The sequence below is a fragment of the Ascidiella aspersa genome, chromosome 9 (assembly GCF_963924565.1).
Source record: "Ascidiella aspersa chromosome 9, kaAscAspe10.2, whole genome shotgun sequence".
Lineage (NCBI taxonomy): Eukaryota > Metazoa > Chordata > Ascidiacea > Phlebobranchia > Ascidiidae > Ascidiella > Ascidiella aspersa.
In genome coordinates, this window is record NC_139455.1 from 26526076 (window position 1) to 26540501 (window position 14426).

Sequence of the window (14426 nt, forward strand, 5' to 3'; positions counted from 1 at the left end):
GTGGTCTTTGGAAAAATATAGCTTACCTGTGTAACTACAGGAGTTCGTAGGCCTATATGTAATCCTTTCCGCCCAAATATTTCCCAGCGTTTCCAAAGCCAAGTATTAACAAACTTGATCTCGGAAAAAGTTGGGTAGTCATTTTACTAGTCAATAGCTTTTAGTTCCAGACTTTGTCCAAAACATAAAAAAAAAATTCTGCTGCAAGAAAAAGAGTATCGAGGTGAAACATTTACCTCTTGTGAACAAGCTATAATGCAAGCACAAACAGACATGCGTCGTTTCTCTACAACAACACTATAGTTGTTTGTCATAAAACCGTATTTTTGGTTAAACTTTTGTAGTTTGTGGTTAAATCAACCATCGTTCTTCTTCAGTTACAAGTTACAACCAATATATCAGCTCGCAGCAACTTTTGTATAAACAGGTGGTTTTACCAGCGAAGCCCAATGCTAAATCGCAAAAATATTAATTAGCGCTAATTTCTGAAAAACAAATTCCATTTAACATTGTTTAAAGTTAAAACCCCGGCAAAGCATCTTTATAATCGTATCTGTCGCAAAAACCACGCTTCCGCCTTTATCTGCCAAATGCTTTGCGTTTTTTGCAGGCATTGTGCATTTACAAAATACTGTTACGCACGTTTAACCCCAAAGCTATAATAATGTTTTGTCCCTTAACTTGTTCGCTGTGTTGGTATATTGATGATAATGGTTATCTGTAGGTTACTGGGGCCATATTGCATCAACTTTTACCTACATCCAGACTTATGCATGCATGACAAACCAGAAGGAATGTGACGCGTCAGCGGAAACCTGCTAATAAGGTGATCATGTCGCTGAGTCGTGTTGGTAAAGTTTTGCCAATTCAAATGAAATAAGGCAGTCGCATTAGCACACGAGTTCGACAACAACACGTATATTTCAGATTCATTATAGTGCTGTTATTCAGATGTTGCTTCCTAGACTAGAAGCAACTTTAATCGCAATGAATATTTTTTATTTATCTACGCCGGGAGTTTACCTAAAGGTCCAAATCAGTGCATTGTCCAAGACCTCAAAGTCTAAAAGTTGGACTTTTTGATCCTTTGAATGCACTGATTGTCGTAGACCTTTTTGCTTAGAACTGCACTGATTTCTGACGGATCGGGTGCAACATCATTTATTACTGCTCCGCGTTCCTTCAAGTAGACGCGATTTTACGCTCTGCTGCACAATCGAAGAGCGCTTGTTTTGGAAACAATAACAGTTTTTGTTTTGGTTATTGGTTAAAGCTCTCCTTCACAATATTATTTCGCCGCGGCCCAAATGCTAAGAGTTAAGTAGAAATGCGAAGCTTTGGCGGCACATTTCTGTGCTCTTAGCTTTTTATATAATTAAAGTGAACAAAAGGTAAGAGATTCGCATAAATAAGTTGGGAGCTAATAAAACGCATTTATATTGTGAGAACAGACTAGGTTATAATGTTAAAATTTTTCTTCACCAGCGGAGTATGTTTACAAGCACCCAAAATATATTTGTTAATTTTGGAATGCAAAGTTTATAATAGTTTCGTTAAACTGCGGCTTTAGTGTTCATTACTCAACCTTGGAACTTTGGAAGCAGAAAGTGCTGAAGCTAAGTTAGGTTTTAATATGTCGTGTTATGTTTTGTGATTTTAGCACAGTTATAAGAGTGGAACATGCAGACCTTACAACAACAGTAAATCCTCGCTGCAAACCAGACCATGTCTAATTGTGATGAACTGGAAAGCCTTAAATTTCTCTGTTTGTGATTTTGGCAGCCAAGCTCTTGTTGTGTTTTAATAAAAAAGTTGTTAAAAGGGTTTTAAAAAAAAAGTTGAATAAATACTTGTCATGTCCAAACTAACGTTTTTTATTCCTACTGACAATTTGTAGTTCGGCGATAGCAATGTCTTGCCAAGAATTGTTGGGGGTTCCTACTGTTGATGATTTTTTGTTAAACCTTTCGGCAAAAACTGAACTTGAAATTACAAGTGAAGAATTTAAAGAACTTTTAGATTCAGAAGACGTTTTGTCAAATCTTCGAAGTGAATTTTTGTTCCCTGATGTCCAGGAATTTCCAGGAGGTAAATTTAAACTTTAATAAATTTTTTTGGTCAAATTTAGCAGAAAATCTTTAATATAATGCCATAATCACTTTTGTAGCTTTGGAATATAAAAACAATTAATATTAATCCTTCTTGTGACCAATTGTGTACATCTGTCAGTTAATAGAGAAGAGGCAAAAGGCAAGAAATGTGTTTATCTCTGCGGAAACTCACTTGGACTTCAGCCAAAATCAACTAAAAGCAAGATAAACCAGGTTTTAAAGTTTTAAAATGTTTAGCTGTATAACATTTGAAATTAAATGTTTTGAAGCATAATGGTTGGAGGTTGTAGTAAAACATAGTAAGAATATTAAGGCCCATGCTAAAGTAGAAATCATTTTAAACATTTCGAAAATGAATAAAGAGTTATTTGAAACTTTACTACTTCTGTATGGGCTTTGATATTCTTACTACTTGTTTTAATGTTACTTTTTTAAAGGATTTTTATATTGCCCTTTACACTTCATGTTTTTATTGTATATTTTAAGACTTTTTATGGAGCAGTTTTTACAAACAGGTGTTTTGTAATTCCGCTTACTGATGTTTCTCCAGGTTTTGTTGAACTGGTCGAAGAAGGGTCATCACTGCCACAAACACGGAACCCTTCCAGCGGCTCACTGTGACAATTACGTCACTCAAGATATGGCAAAACTCGTTGGCGCACAAAATGACGAAGTAAAACAAATGGGTGTTTACTAAGTGATACAAACACTTTGAATTTGTTATATAAAATTGAATAACTAATATGTTATAATTTCATTGAATATTTCTGTGTTTTAGGTTGTTGTTATGAATGGACTTAGTGTGAACCTTCATTTATTGCTGGTCTCTTTTTATCAACCGACAAAAACACGACATAAAATCTTGCTTGAAGAAAAAGCCTTTCCATCTGACCATTACATTGTTGAGTCACAAATAAAACAAAGGGGCTTTGACCCCGGAACAAGCATGGTGTTCCTCAACAGGAAAAAGGTTACTTCATCATAATTCTAGTTCTAAATAACATTATTTGTGTATAAAACATTTGCTGGAGAATATACTTAGCAACAATCTTTTTGACAAAGTTACAAAGAGTTATTAGTTAATAATTTACTTGGCATGATGCTAAAACCCAAGTTTTTTTCATTAAAAATGGGTAAGTTGTTTGTTGTACAGAAAAAATTATATCATATTCTTATAGTAAAATTTCAGGCAAAGTATAGGCCTACATTTATCGATACCGATATACCGATCTAACAATAGTTATAAGTGACACATGTTTAAAAAAACCTTTATAATCTTTCTGTCCTACAAGGGCTGTGAGTACTGGGACATGGATGAGATTATTTCCGAGATAAATTCTGCGGGGGAATCAATATCTGTGGTGTTATTGCCAGGAGTCCAGTATTACAATGGGCAAGTGTTTGACATGGAGCGCATCACTAAAGCTGCTCACAGCGTTGGAGCTATGGTGAGGATGATTGCTTATTATGTCAGGGGCCACCAAACTATGGATGGTTGGTTCGAGTGTTTTGTCCCTAAAGATATTTTCTTAATGATGCCAAAATACTAAAATTAACAGTTTATGAACATAAAACTTTGTCCCATGCAAATTTAAGCTACATTTTTAATTTTTTTTGAATAAACGGCAATTTCATAAAGCTAATTAACATAATAATCAAGTAAGTTAGCTCCTCTCCGTTTAATTGACAGGATGATATTGATATGCATAATGCTTTTTACCTCAGTTTACCTTTAGAGTAAGCAGGGTGCATGAGTTAGTCACAACAAATTTAAGGGTTCACCAAACCTAAAAAGGTTTATTGACCCCACCAGTTCATTGACCCCATATTGCACTACTTTATTGACCCACATCACACCAGTTCATTGATCCCACATTGACTGAGTTCATTTACCCTTCATTGCATTAGTTCATTGACCCGACATTGCATGAGTTCATTGATCCCACATTGCACCAGTTCATTGATCCCACATTGCACCAGTTCATTGATCCCACATTGCACCAGTTCATTGACCCACATTGCACGAGTTCATTGACCCACATTGCACGAGTTCATTGACCCCATATTGCACAAGTTCATTGACCCCAAATTGCTCGAGTTTATTGATCCACATTGACCGAGTTCATTGACCCTTCATTGCATTAGTTCATTGACCCCGCATTGCACTAGTTCATTGACCCTTCATTGCATTAGTTCATTGACCCCACATTGCACTAGTTCATTGTCCCTACATTGCGCTAGTTCATTGACCCCACATTGCACTAGTTCATTGTCCCCATATTGCGCTAGTTCATTGACCCCACATTACACAAGTTCATTGACCCCACATTGCACGTGTTTATTGACCCCACATTTCACCAGTTCATTGACCCCAAATTGCACTAGTTCATTGACCCCTCATTGCACGAGTTCATTGACCCTTCATTGCATTAATTCCTTGACCCCACATTGCACGAGTTCATTGACCCCACATTGCACTAGTTCATTGTCCCACATTGCACCAGTTCATTGACCCCACATTGCAAGAGTTCATTGACCCACATCACACCAGTTTATGGACCCCACATTGCACCAGTTCATTGACCCTTCATTGCATTAGTTCATTGACCCTTCATTGCAGTAGTTCATTGACCCACATCACACCAGTTTATTGACCCCACATTGCACCAGTTCATTGACCCCACATTGCACCAGTTCATTGACCCCACATTGCACGTGTTTATTGACCCCACATTGCACCAGTTCATTGACCCCAAATTGTACTAGTTCATTGACCCCACATTCTACGAGTTTATTGACCCTTCATTGCATTAGTTCATTGTCCCTTCATATTGCACGTGTTTATTGACCCCACATTGCACCAGTTCATTGACCCCAAATTGTACTAGTTCATTGACCCAACATTGTACGAGTTCATTGACCCTTCATTGCATTAGTTCATTGACTCCACATTGCACGAGTTCATTGATCCCACATTGTACGAGTTCATTGACCCTTCATTGCACCAGTTCATTGATCCCACATTGCACCAGTTCATTGTCCCCACATTGCACGAGTTCATTGACCCCAAATTGCACCAGTTCATTGACCCCTCATTGCACGAGTTAATTGGCCCACATCACACCAGTTTATTGACCCCACATTGCACCAGTTCAGTGACCCCACATTACGCCAGTTCACTGACCCCACATTGCACCAGTTCATTGACCCCAAATTGCACGAGTTCATTGACCCCAAATTGCACCAGTTCATTGACCCCACATTGCACGAGTTAATTGACCCACATTGCACCAGTTCAGTGACCCCACATTGCGCCAGTTCACTGACCCCACATCACACCAGTTTATTGACCCCACATTGCACCAGTTCAGTGACCCCACATTGCGCCAGTTCACTGACCCCACATCACACCAGTTTGTTGACCCCACATTGCACCAGTTCATTGATCCCACTTTGCACGAGTTCATTGACCCTCCATTGCATTAGTTTATTGACCCCACATTTCACCAGTTCATTGAACCTTCATTGCATTAGTTCATTGACCTTACATTGGAACAGTTAATTGACCCACATTGCACGAGTTCATTGTCCCCACTTTGCACGAATTCATTGACCCCAAATGGCACCAGTTCATTGGCCCCACATTGCACCAGTTCATTAACCCTTCATTGCATTAGTTCATTGGCCCCACATTGCACCAGTTCATTGACCCTTCATTGCATTAGTTCATTGACCCCACATTGCATTAATTCATTGACCCCACATTGTACGAGTTCATTGATCCTTCATTGACCCCAAATTGCACCAGTTCATGGACCCCACATTGCACGAGTTTATTGACCCTAAATTACACCAGTTTATTGATCCCACATTGCACCAGTTCATTGACCCTTCATTGAATTAGTTCATTGACCCTTCATTGCATTAGTTCATTGACCCCACATTGCACGAGTTATTGTCCCCACATTGCACTAGTTCATTGTCCCCACATTGCACGAGTTCATTGACCCCACATTGCACGAGTTCATTGACCCCACATTGCACGATTTCATTGACCCCACTTTGCACGAGTTCATTGACCCCACATTGCACGATTTCATTGACCCAAAATTGAACGAGTTCATTGACCCCAACTTACACCAGTTTATTGACCCCACATTGCACGAGTTCATTGACCACACATTGCATAAGTTCATTGTCCCACATTGCACTAGTTCATTGACCCCAACTTACACCAGTTTATTGACCCCACATTGCACAAGTTGATTGACCCCACATTGCACCACCAGTTTATTGACCCCACATTGCACAAGTTGATTGACCCCACATTGCACTAGTTCGTTGTCCCCACATTGCACCAGTTCATTGACCCCACATTGCACGAGTTCATTGACCTCACATTTCACGAATTCATTGACCCCACATTGCACTAGTTCATTGGCCCAACATTACGCGAGTTCATTGACCCCACATTGCACCAATTCGGTGACCCACATTTATCCAGCTCATTGACCCCACATTGCACCAGTCCATTGATCCCACATTGCACGAGTTCATTGACCCCATATTGCACCAGTTAATTGACCCACATATGTTGCTTAGGTTGGGTTTGATCTGGCGCATGCGGTCGGCAACATCGAGCTTTCCTTGCATGATTGGAAGGTTGATTTTGCCGCTTGGTGCACTTACAAGTACCTCAACTCTGGCCCTGGATGTATCGCTGCTGCATATTTGCACAACAAGCACAAACACAACAACTTCCCTAAGTTTAGCGGTAAGCAGTAGTAGGAGCCAACTTATTGTTTAATCTGCGTGAGTAAAATAGATATGTTGTTGTTTGCGGATAGGTTGGTGGAGCCACGAGTCCAGCAGCCGCTTCGAGATGTCAAACAAGATGGAGCTGACCCACGGGGTGAAAGGTTACCGGGTCAGCAACCCTCCCCCAGTCCTGGTCGCTTGTGTTCGCGCAAGTTTGGACGTCTTCAACAAAACCTCGATGAAAGAGTTGCGCAAGAAGAGTGTCTTGTTGACCGGGTTGGTCGATTATTGCGCAATAACCTCCTTATCTGTAATGTTTTGCAACAATTTGAGATGTAAGTTCTTTTAAGGTACCTGCGATTCTTGATCGAGCATCATTTTAAACGAACAGCTTCTTCGAGCCGCTGGATAGAAATCATAACCCCCCCGGAGCAAGGTTGCCAACTCACCCTCAAGTTCAGTCGCCCCGTAAAACAGGTGATTCCCCACACGTGTTCTTGTTGCTACTGGCAACACACACCCAACTTTAAATCCGATGACGTCATACGCATGTTGTTGCTCAGGTTTACGAATCACTTGAGCGTGAAGGCGTTTGTTGCGACATAAGGGAGCCGGACTCGATCCGCGTCGCCCCAGTCCCACTTTACAACAACTTCGACGACGCACACCGCTTCGTGCGCATTTTGCACAGCATACTTTGACCGGCGCTCAGTATTGGTGAACTTCGTGCAATAAGCTTTTAATCGTGGAATACAATCTTCAAATCGTTTGCTCGTATGTAGCTCAAGATTGGGTCTTACCCCTGGTTATTCCCCTGGGTTATCTTTTCTTTTGAGGAAACCCCGGGAATCGTGAAACAAGCCGTAGTTTAATGCGAGTGTTTGATTAACATTTTACATTTGCTGATGCTGTTCACGACTGTTAATATCGCGTAATAACTAACTTTAATCTTTAACAGCAGCGTAGGGGCAGCGTACACCTCTATGTTAGCACCTGTTGCTCAAAACAAACATATCAACACCAGGCTTAAACAAATAAAATTGTACAAGTGCCTTAACAACAAAATGCTGAAGTTTTATGCATTTTTAGCGACGACGTTACAAAGCTTCGTCATAACATGGCGTCATACAAAAATAAATACTAAAAACACTGCGTTTATTGGATTTCAATTGGCAAAACTTTCGATTTAATAGTTTGCGTATTAGGCACATAATAGTGTGTTTCATATTGCTTGAAGCTACAGATTTAAAGTCTGTTTAACAGTGATTGCTCGGACCAAGCCATGGTAAAAAATTACCGAGTAAAAGTTTACAAAAGTATAGCAAACCATTGGCGTTAAACCATTTTAAGTCTTTAAGGCAGCGTTTCTCAACCGGTGCGCCGCGGCGCACTGGTGCGCCATGGAAGACTGCTAGGTGCGCCGCAAGCAATAGTAAAAAACATATCAAAATAAGTAAATTAATCGGAATAAGACTTTAATGGACAAAATAACGTTTTTAGTCTCAAAGGCTGGAAGTCCCTTTAAAGATATGCAACTATAAAACCCATATAATAAAAAATGAAGGCAATTCAAGAGAAATATCGGTAAACCTAAAAAACTTCGCGCTCGCTTCGCTCGTAAGGTGCGCCGCCACGTTTTCATACGTCTCTAGGTGCGCCCCAAGTATAAAAGGTTAAGAAACACTGCTTTAAGGGAATGATAAGATTTGATTTTCAAACACGTAAGCTGGTCAAAGTGTAATAAAATGGCCATACGCATTATTTACGTAAATTCTCTTTATCAAATATATGTTTCGATCATTCCCCAAAATCTACGCCATATTTGAACCCCTTTCGGATCAAAGGCATATTTTAAGTGGGGAAGTTTTCGGCCCATATCTGTTTTTAATTGCAGAAACAAGTTAAGGAAAATGAAAAACAAAATTTATTATATAAAATACACAATACAAAATATAAAAAAAGTAAAAAAAAAATTAAAATAAAATAAAAATTGAAAATAAACACTGTCACGAACACAAATATTGTGCGCGTTATTTAGAGAAATACTTCGACGTTTTTTCCAGTCTGAATACCCAGAAGTGTTACCCTGCAGTTAGATTTCTGAAGCCCTCAAAACCACATGTTTTCACAGCCACGTTTAATGTAGAATAACCAGTTTTAACCGGTAAACATCACGCCACTTTTGGGGCATTATGACGTAACACAAAGGCAAATTGTAAACAACATAACAAAGTTTAACGCACAAAGAAAAGTTACATGGTTAGATTCTAATTTGTGACATCACCCCCAATTCAAGAGAAATTATCCAAATTTCTGTCAACAGTTATCAAATTAGAACACAACGAAAAACACTGCGAAACGAAAACAACAAAGCACATCACGCACGATATATAATACACAGTTACAGTATTCAGCGTAGGCGACTCATAAAGTCTGCGCCAACGTTATCTATACCCTTAATACACTCGTATTTAATACGATAATTTTGCAGGAACATTGCCCATCTCATAACGCGATCATTTGCAAATTTCGCGCTTTCCAAATACACCAACGGTTGGTGGTCTGTCTGAAGGACAAAGCCAGCACCATACAGGTATATTCTGAACTTCCGTATTGCCCAAACAATGGCAAGACACTCCTTCTCGATGGTGGAGTAGTTCTTCTCAGCGTGGTTCAACTTCTTGCTAGCATAGCTAACTGGAAAACACTTCCCATCGTGTTCTTGCATCAGCACAGCACCTAGTCCGTTGTCGGACGCATCAGTGCGCAATACAAATGGTTTAGTGATGTCAGGCAAATGAAGTATAGGGTCGTTTAAAAGACTGCCCTTCAGTGAACGGAATGCGGCCTCCTGCGCACCTCCCCAGTTCACCACATTCGGTTGACCCTTTTTTGTCAGATCGGTCAGTGGAGAAGCAACCGCTGCATACTGGGGTATAAAATCCCGGTAGTATCCGGTAAGCCCGAGAAACGATCTAACTTCTTTCTTAGTTGATGGTCTTTGCGCCATTTTAATCTTTTGGACATTGTCATTCTGGAGTCCGATAACGCCCTGGTTAATGCTGTGCCCCAGAAAATCGACGTTATCTGTACCAACCACGCACTTCGATGGTTTAATTGTAACACCTGCGTCCCGAAGTCGCTGAAATAAGGTGTCTAGAACAGTCATGTGCTCCTCCCACGTCGTAGAGTGGACGATAATGTCATCAATATAACTTTCCACGTTATTAAGTCCTTGCAGCAAAATCCTCATAGCCCGAACAAATGTGGCACTGGAGTTCATCATACCGAACGGCATTTTGAGAAACTCAAAACTTCCTTCGGTGGTCACAAACGCGGTCTTTTTTATATCATCCTTTGCAACAGGAACCTGCCAGTAACCCTTCGTCAAATCGATTTTTGTAAAGAAGCGATCACCTCCAAGTTTTTGAAAAACATCCGTTACTGTCGTCATCGGCTCTGGGTCAAATGTTGTCACTTTGTTTAACTTCCGATAGTCTATACAAATTCTGTTAGTCCCATCTTTCTTCGCTACAACTACCACTGGAGAGGCATATGCTGAATCGGATCGCCTAATTATGCCCAACCGTAGCATTTCGTCCATGTCCTTCTTTAAACTGTCGCGTAACTTGTATGGGACGGCGTAAGGCTTGGAACGAACTGGTCGTTCATCCGTTAACTTTACTTCGTGTTGAACGAAGTTCATGTTGCCAGGTACGTCGCTAAACACACTGCTGTAATTCTTAGCCAGTGCAACTGCCTCTGATACCTGAGTGTCCGTCAAGTTTTTGCCGTAACTCACGTCGTTCAGAGTCCCTTTCTCGGAAAATGAACACAGCTCCAGTAAATCGTCATCATTTTCTACTTCATCCGTCAGGGTCGCCGAACACGCATCAACATTTTTCGGCTTATCAGTTGGGTCGTCAATTCGCGCGATATTTTGCTTCAACAAGTTAATGTGAAACGTCTTCCCTTTTCCCCCAACATCCAGCACGTAGTCGCCGAGTCCGGTCCTCTTTTGCACAACAAATGGACCCTTCCACTGCATAAGCAGTTTGTTGTTATCCGTCGGCAACAAAACGAGAGCCTTATCGCCTTCTTCCAAACTTCTGAACTTTGATTGTTTGTCAAAATACTTTTTATACCGCTCGTGTGATTTTTCCAGCTCCGTCTGAGCAATTTTCAGTGTGTCCTCCATACGCTGCTTTAAGTCAAAAACATACCTGTAACTGCTTCGCACATTGGGTTCCGTTGACGCGTTCGTCCACAATTCCTTCAGAATAGACATGGGTCCACGGACAGTCCTCCCATACAGCAATTCAAACGGCGCAAAACCTGTAGATTCTTGCGGCACCTCACGGTAAGCAAATAACAGCGCGTTTATGTATCGATGCCACTGCTTAGGTTGGTCGCAGCACAGGCGCCTAAGCATTCTCTTCAATGTTCCATTAAACTTTTCCACCAGCCCGTTACACATCGGGTGATACGGAGTCGTTGTCAAATGACGTATTCTTAACAGTCTTTCCACCTCCTTCATGCAGTCCGATACGAACTGAGTTCCCAAGTCGCTTAAAATCTCATCGGGTATTCCGAGGCGACTGTACATATCAACTAAAGCTTCCGCCACCGCTTCGGTTGTGATCGCTTTCAATGAAACCGCTTCTGGATAGCGAGTCGCATAGTCCACTAGAGTAAGTATATAGCGGTGACCGTCCTCACTCGCTGGGTAGATTGGACCAATCAAATCAACTGCCACACGTTTGAAAGGTACATCAATCAGGGGCATCTTTTCCATCGGCACCCTCGGAACGTTGCCTTTGCTCACTGTCCGTTGGCATATGTCACACGACCTACAAAACCGCTTGACGTCATCCTTGAGACCGGGCCAATAAAAATCGGAAAGGATTTTATCAGCCGTCTTTTTAATGCCCATGTGTCCTCCCATCATGGCGTCGTGAGCGAGCTCCATTATTTTCCGGCGCAAGCTACTTGGTACAACCAGCTGCCGGATCCACCTTCCACCATTAACTTTTGGGTGCTGATAATTCCTATACAGTAACCCTTCATCCATTCCAAACACAGTAACCTGTTCACCTTTGACCCTTTCTTCATCCATTCCTTTCAAGGCTTGCAAAGTTGTGTCGTCGTTTTGTGCGGCCTCGAACCCGGCCTTATCAATAACAGACCACTCTTCACAACTTGGCACTTTTAATGGTTTGCGTTCCCGCTGTGCTTTCTGTGAACGAGTCTTTGCGGCACAACCTTCGTTCCACATTGGATAGGGATCGTCAGGGTCCCTGGCACCCGGTACGTTTCCTATTATCAAATCGTGCAAGGCGTCTGGCAAGCACAACGCGTCCACATCTCCTTTAAAGTATGGCGAATCGATGTGAATTCGAGCCACGTCTGCCTTAACAGTACTCGAGTCCAACAACGTAACAAAACCACTGTGCCCTGTCAGTTGACCGTCCTTGACAAATTTCCGTTTAACCACAACTCCAGTACAGCCCGTATCACGCAAAGTGTCAACCATATGATCTCCCACAAGTCCTTTACGCACTGGTAGCGGCCCGACTTTCACGGGTTTTTCTTGTGGCGTCACAAACGGCTGAACGTCTCCTTCTGCAGTTGATTTGCCAATATTATCCAGAGAGGTTGAACCAGCTCCTCCGCTTTGCTTAACTGGCCGTGACGGCGCCACACGTGATCTGCAGTCTCTCGCCAAATGCCCAGTCTTATCACAAATAAAACATTTTCTTAAATTACGGGAATCCCCTTTCAACCGTGGACACTCTCTCGCCATATGCCCATGTTGTTTACAATTAAAGCATACGTCATAACCCTGCAGGTCAGCTTGCGGTAAATTTCTGCTAGCCGAAATTGACAAGTTTTTCCCATGTGCAGTGAGAAATTGATCCGCTACCGTGGCTAGCAACTCCAATGATTTCGGCGCCTGTTCACGCAAGTAAACTGATAGTTCCTTAGAGCACGATTTTATAAACTGTTCTTTTATGAACAAATCGCGAACTTCCTTCCATTCCGTAGAGAAACCAGACATTTCAACCCATTTTTGCAGGTAATTTTGTAAGCGCACGATGAATTGCGTAGAGCTTTCATCCGACTGAGGTTTCGCAGAACGGAATTTTGAGCGATAACCCTCCTCTGTGAGGTCATATCTATTTAACAATGCCTGCTTTAGCACATTATAATCAATTGCTTTAATATCTGACAATCGAGAATACACGTCTAGCGCTCTACCTGATAACAAAGCACTAAGAGATGTGGCCCACTCGCGTTTGTCCCAATTACTACTAGCAGCAAATCTTTCATACCTCAGTAAGTAGCTGTCCAATTCATCTTTTCCGTCAACGAACGGTGGTAACTTTGGAGCTTTAGCCTTACTTACTGCTGCTACATCCTTAGCGTTGTTTGCTTCGGCTAGTTGTAACTCCAATCTTTTCATTTCCAGTTGAAATTCACGCTCCGCCTGAGCGTCAGCTATTTTCTTTTCTTCTAGCCTGTTGGCTTCAGCCATTTTTAGTTCCTCATTTCGTTTAGCCTCAGCCTCTAAGTCACGTTTCTCTTTCCGTTCCTCGCGCTCAATCGCTTGCTGTTCGTTCACCCACTTAAGTAAATTTTCGCCAGTTAGGCCCATGAGTTTACCAGCTTCTGCTAACTTTTTCATGGCTAACAATCTTCGTCTGTTGGTGCTGAAAAATCTGAAGAGAAGTAATCCCGGACGAGCCCCCAGTTGTCACGAACACAAATATTGTGCGCGTTATTTAGAGAAATACTTCGACGTTTTTTCCAGTCTGAATACCCAGAAGTGTTACCCTGCAGTTAGATTTCTGAAGCCCTCAAAACCACATGTTTTCACAGCCACGTTTAATGTAGAATAACCAGTTTTAACCGGTAAACATCACGCCACTTTTGGGGCATTATGACGTAACACAAAGGCAAATTGTAAACAACATAACAAAGTTTAACGCACAAAGAAAAGTTACATGGTTAGATTCTAATTTGTGACAAACACTAAGCCCCGAAATTATACCCCCTGACAAAATATACAACAACCGCACCCCCGTCTAGTTATATGGGCCGAAAATTTATTTTCGGGACAAATCTTGTTTTGCCGCTATGCTTTTTTGGTTTCATATGGTTTCCTATGGCATGTTTCAGACCGATTTTCGTCCGAAGCTTTATAGAAAAAGTATACATCGTAGAACCTTCAAATTTATGGCGTAGAGTGGTATGTAGGTGCTTTGTAAAAGTTTATGAGGCTGCACCCCCAGGGGCCTTTGCTTGGGGGGTAAAAACCTGAAATATTTGTGTTTTAGCTCTCTGTAGCTAACGACTTCCAACTAGCAGCAGAAAAACTTTCATATAGAATTCGTTCATATTCGCTTGCTTTGACCAGCTTGTGAAGTGACGAAGCGACTGAACGCCTGCTGCGCTTTATTATCGTGAGTTTTTCATTGTGACTCGTCCAAAACTGGGCGCATGCGACTTGCATTTTATAAAGAGGCTTCTCTTTAGTAAAATTACTTAATGTTCTTA

General features: G+C 41.4%; 2 protein-coding genes across 2 annotated transcripts; one reads left to right on the top strand and one right to left on the bottom strand.

Moving 5' to 3' along the window:
• Positions 1-1863: 1863 nt before the first annotated feature.
• On the top strand, positions 1864-7675 carry LOC146134718 (kynureninase-like). Its single transcript, XM_083396910.1, has 9 exons — positions 1864-2088; positions 2230-2324; positions 2662-2784; positions 2890-3081; positions 3404-3559; positions 6714-6885; positions 6959-7145; positions 7220-7346; positions 7433-7675. The coding sequence occupies exons 1-9, from the start codon at positions 1911-1913 to the stop codon at positions 7568-7570; spliced, it is 1368 nt and encodes a 455-aa protein (XP_083253036.1). The 5' UTR covers positions 1864-1910; the 3' UTR covers positions 7571-7675.
• A 1251-nt stretch (positions 7676-8926) lies between these two features.
• On the bottom strand, positions 8927-12927 carry LOC146134719 (uncharacterized). The gene has a single exon (XM_083396923.1). The coding sequence runs from the start codon at positions 12925-12927 to the stop codon at positions 9280-9282; it is 3648 nt and encodes a 1215-aa protein (XP_083253049.1). The 3' UTR covers positions 8927-9279.
• Positions 12928-14426: the final 1499 nt, after the last annotated feature.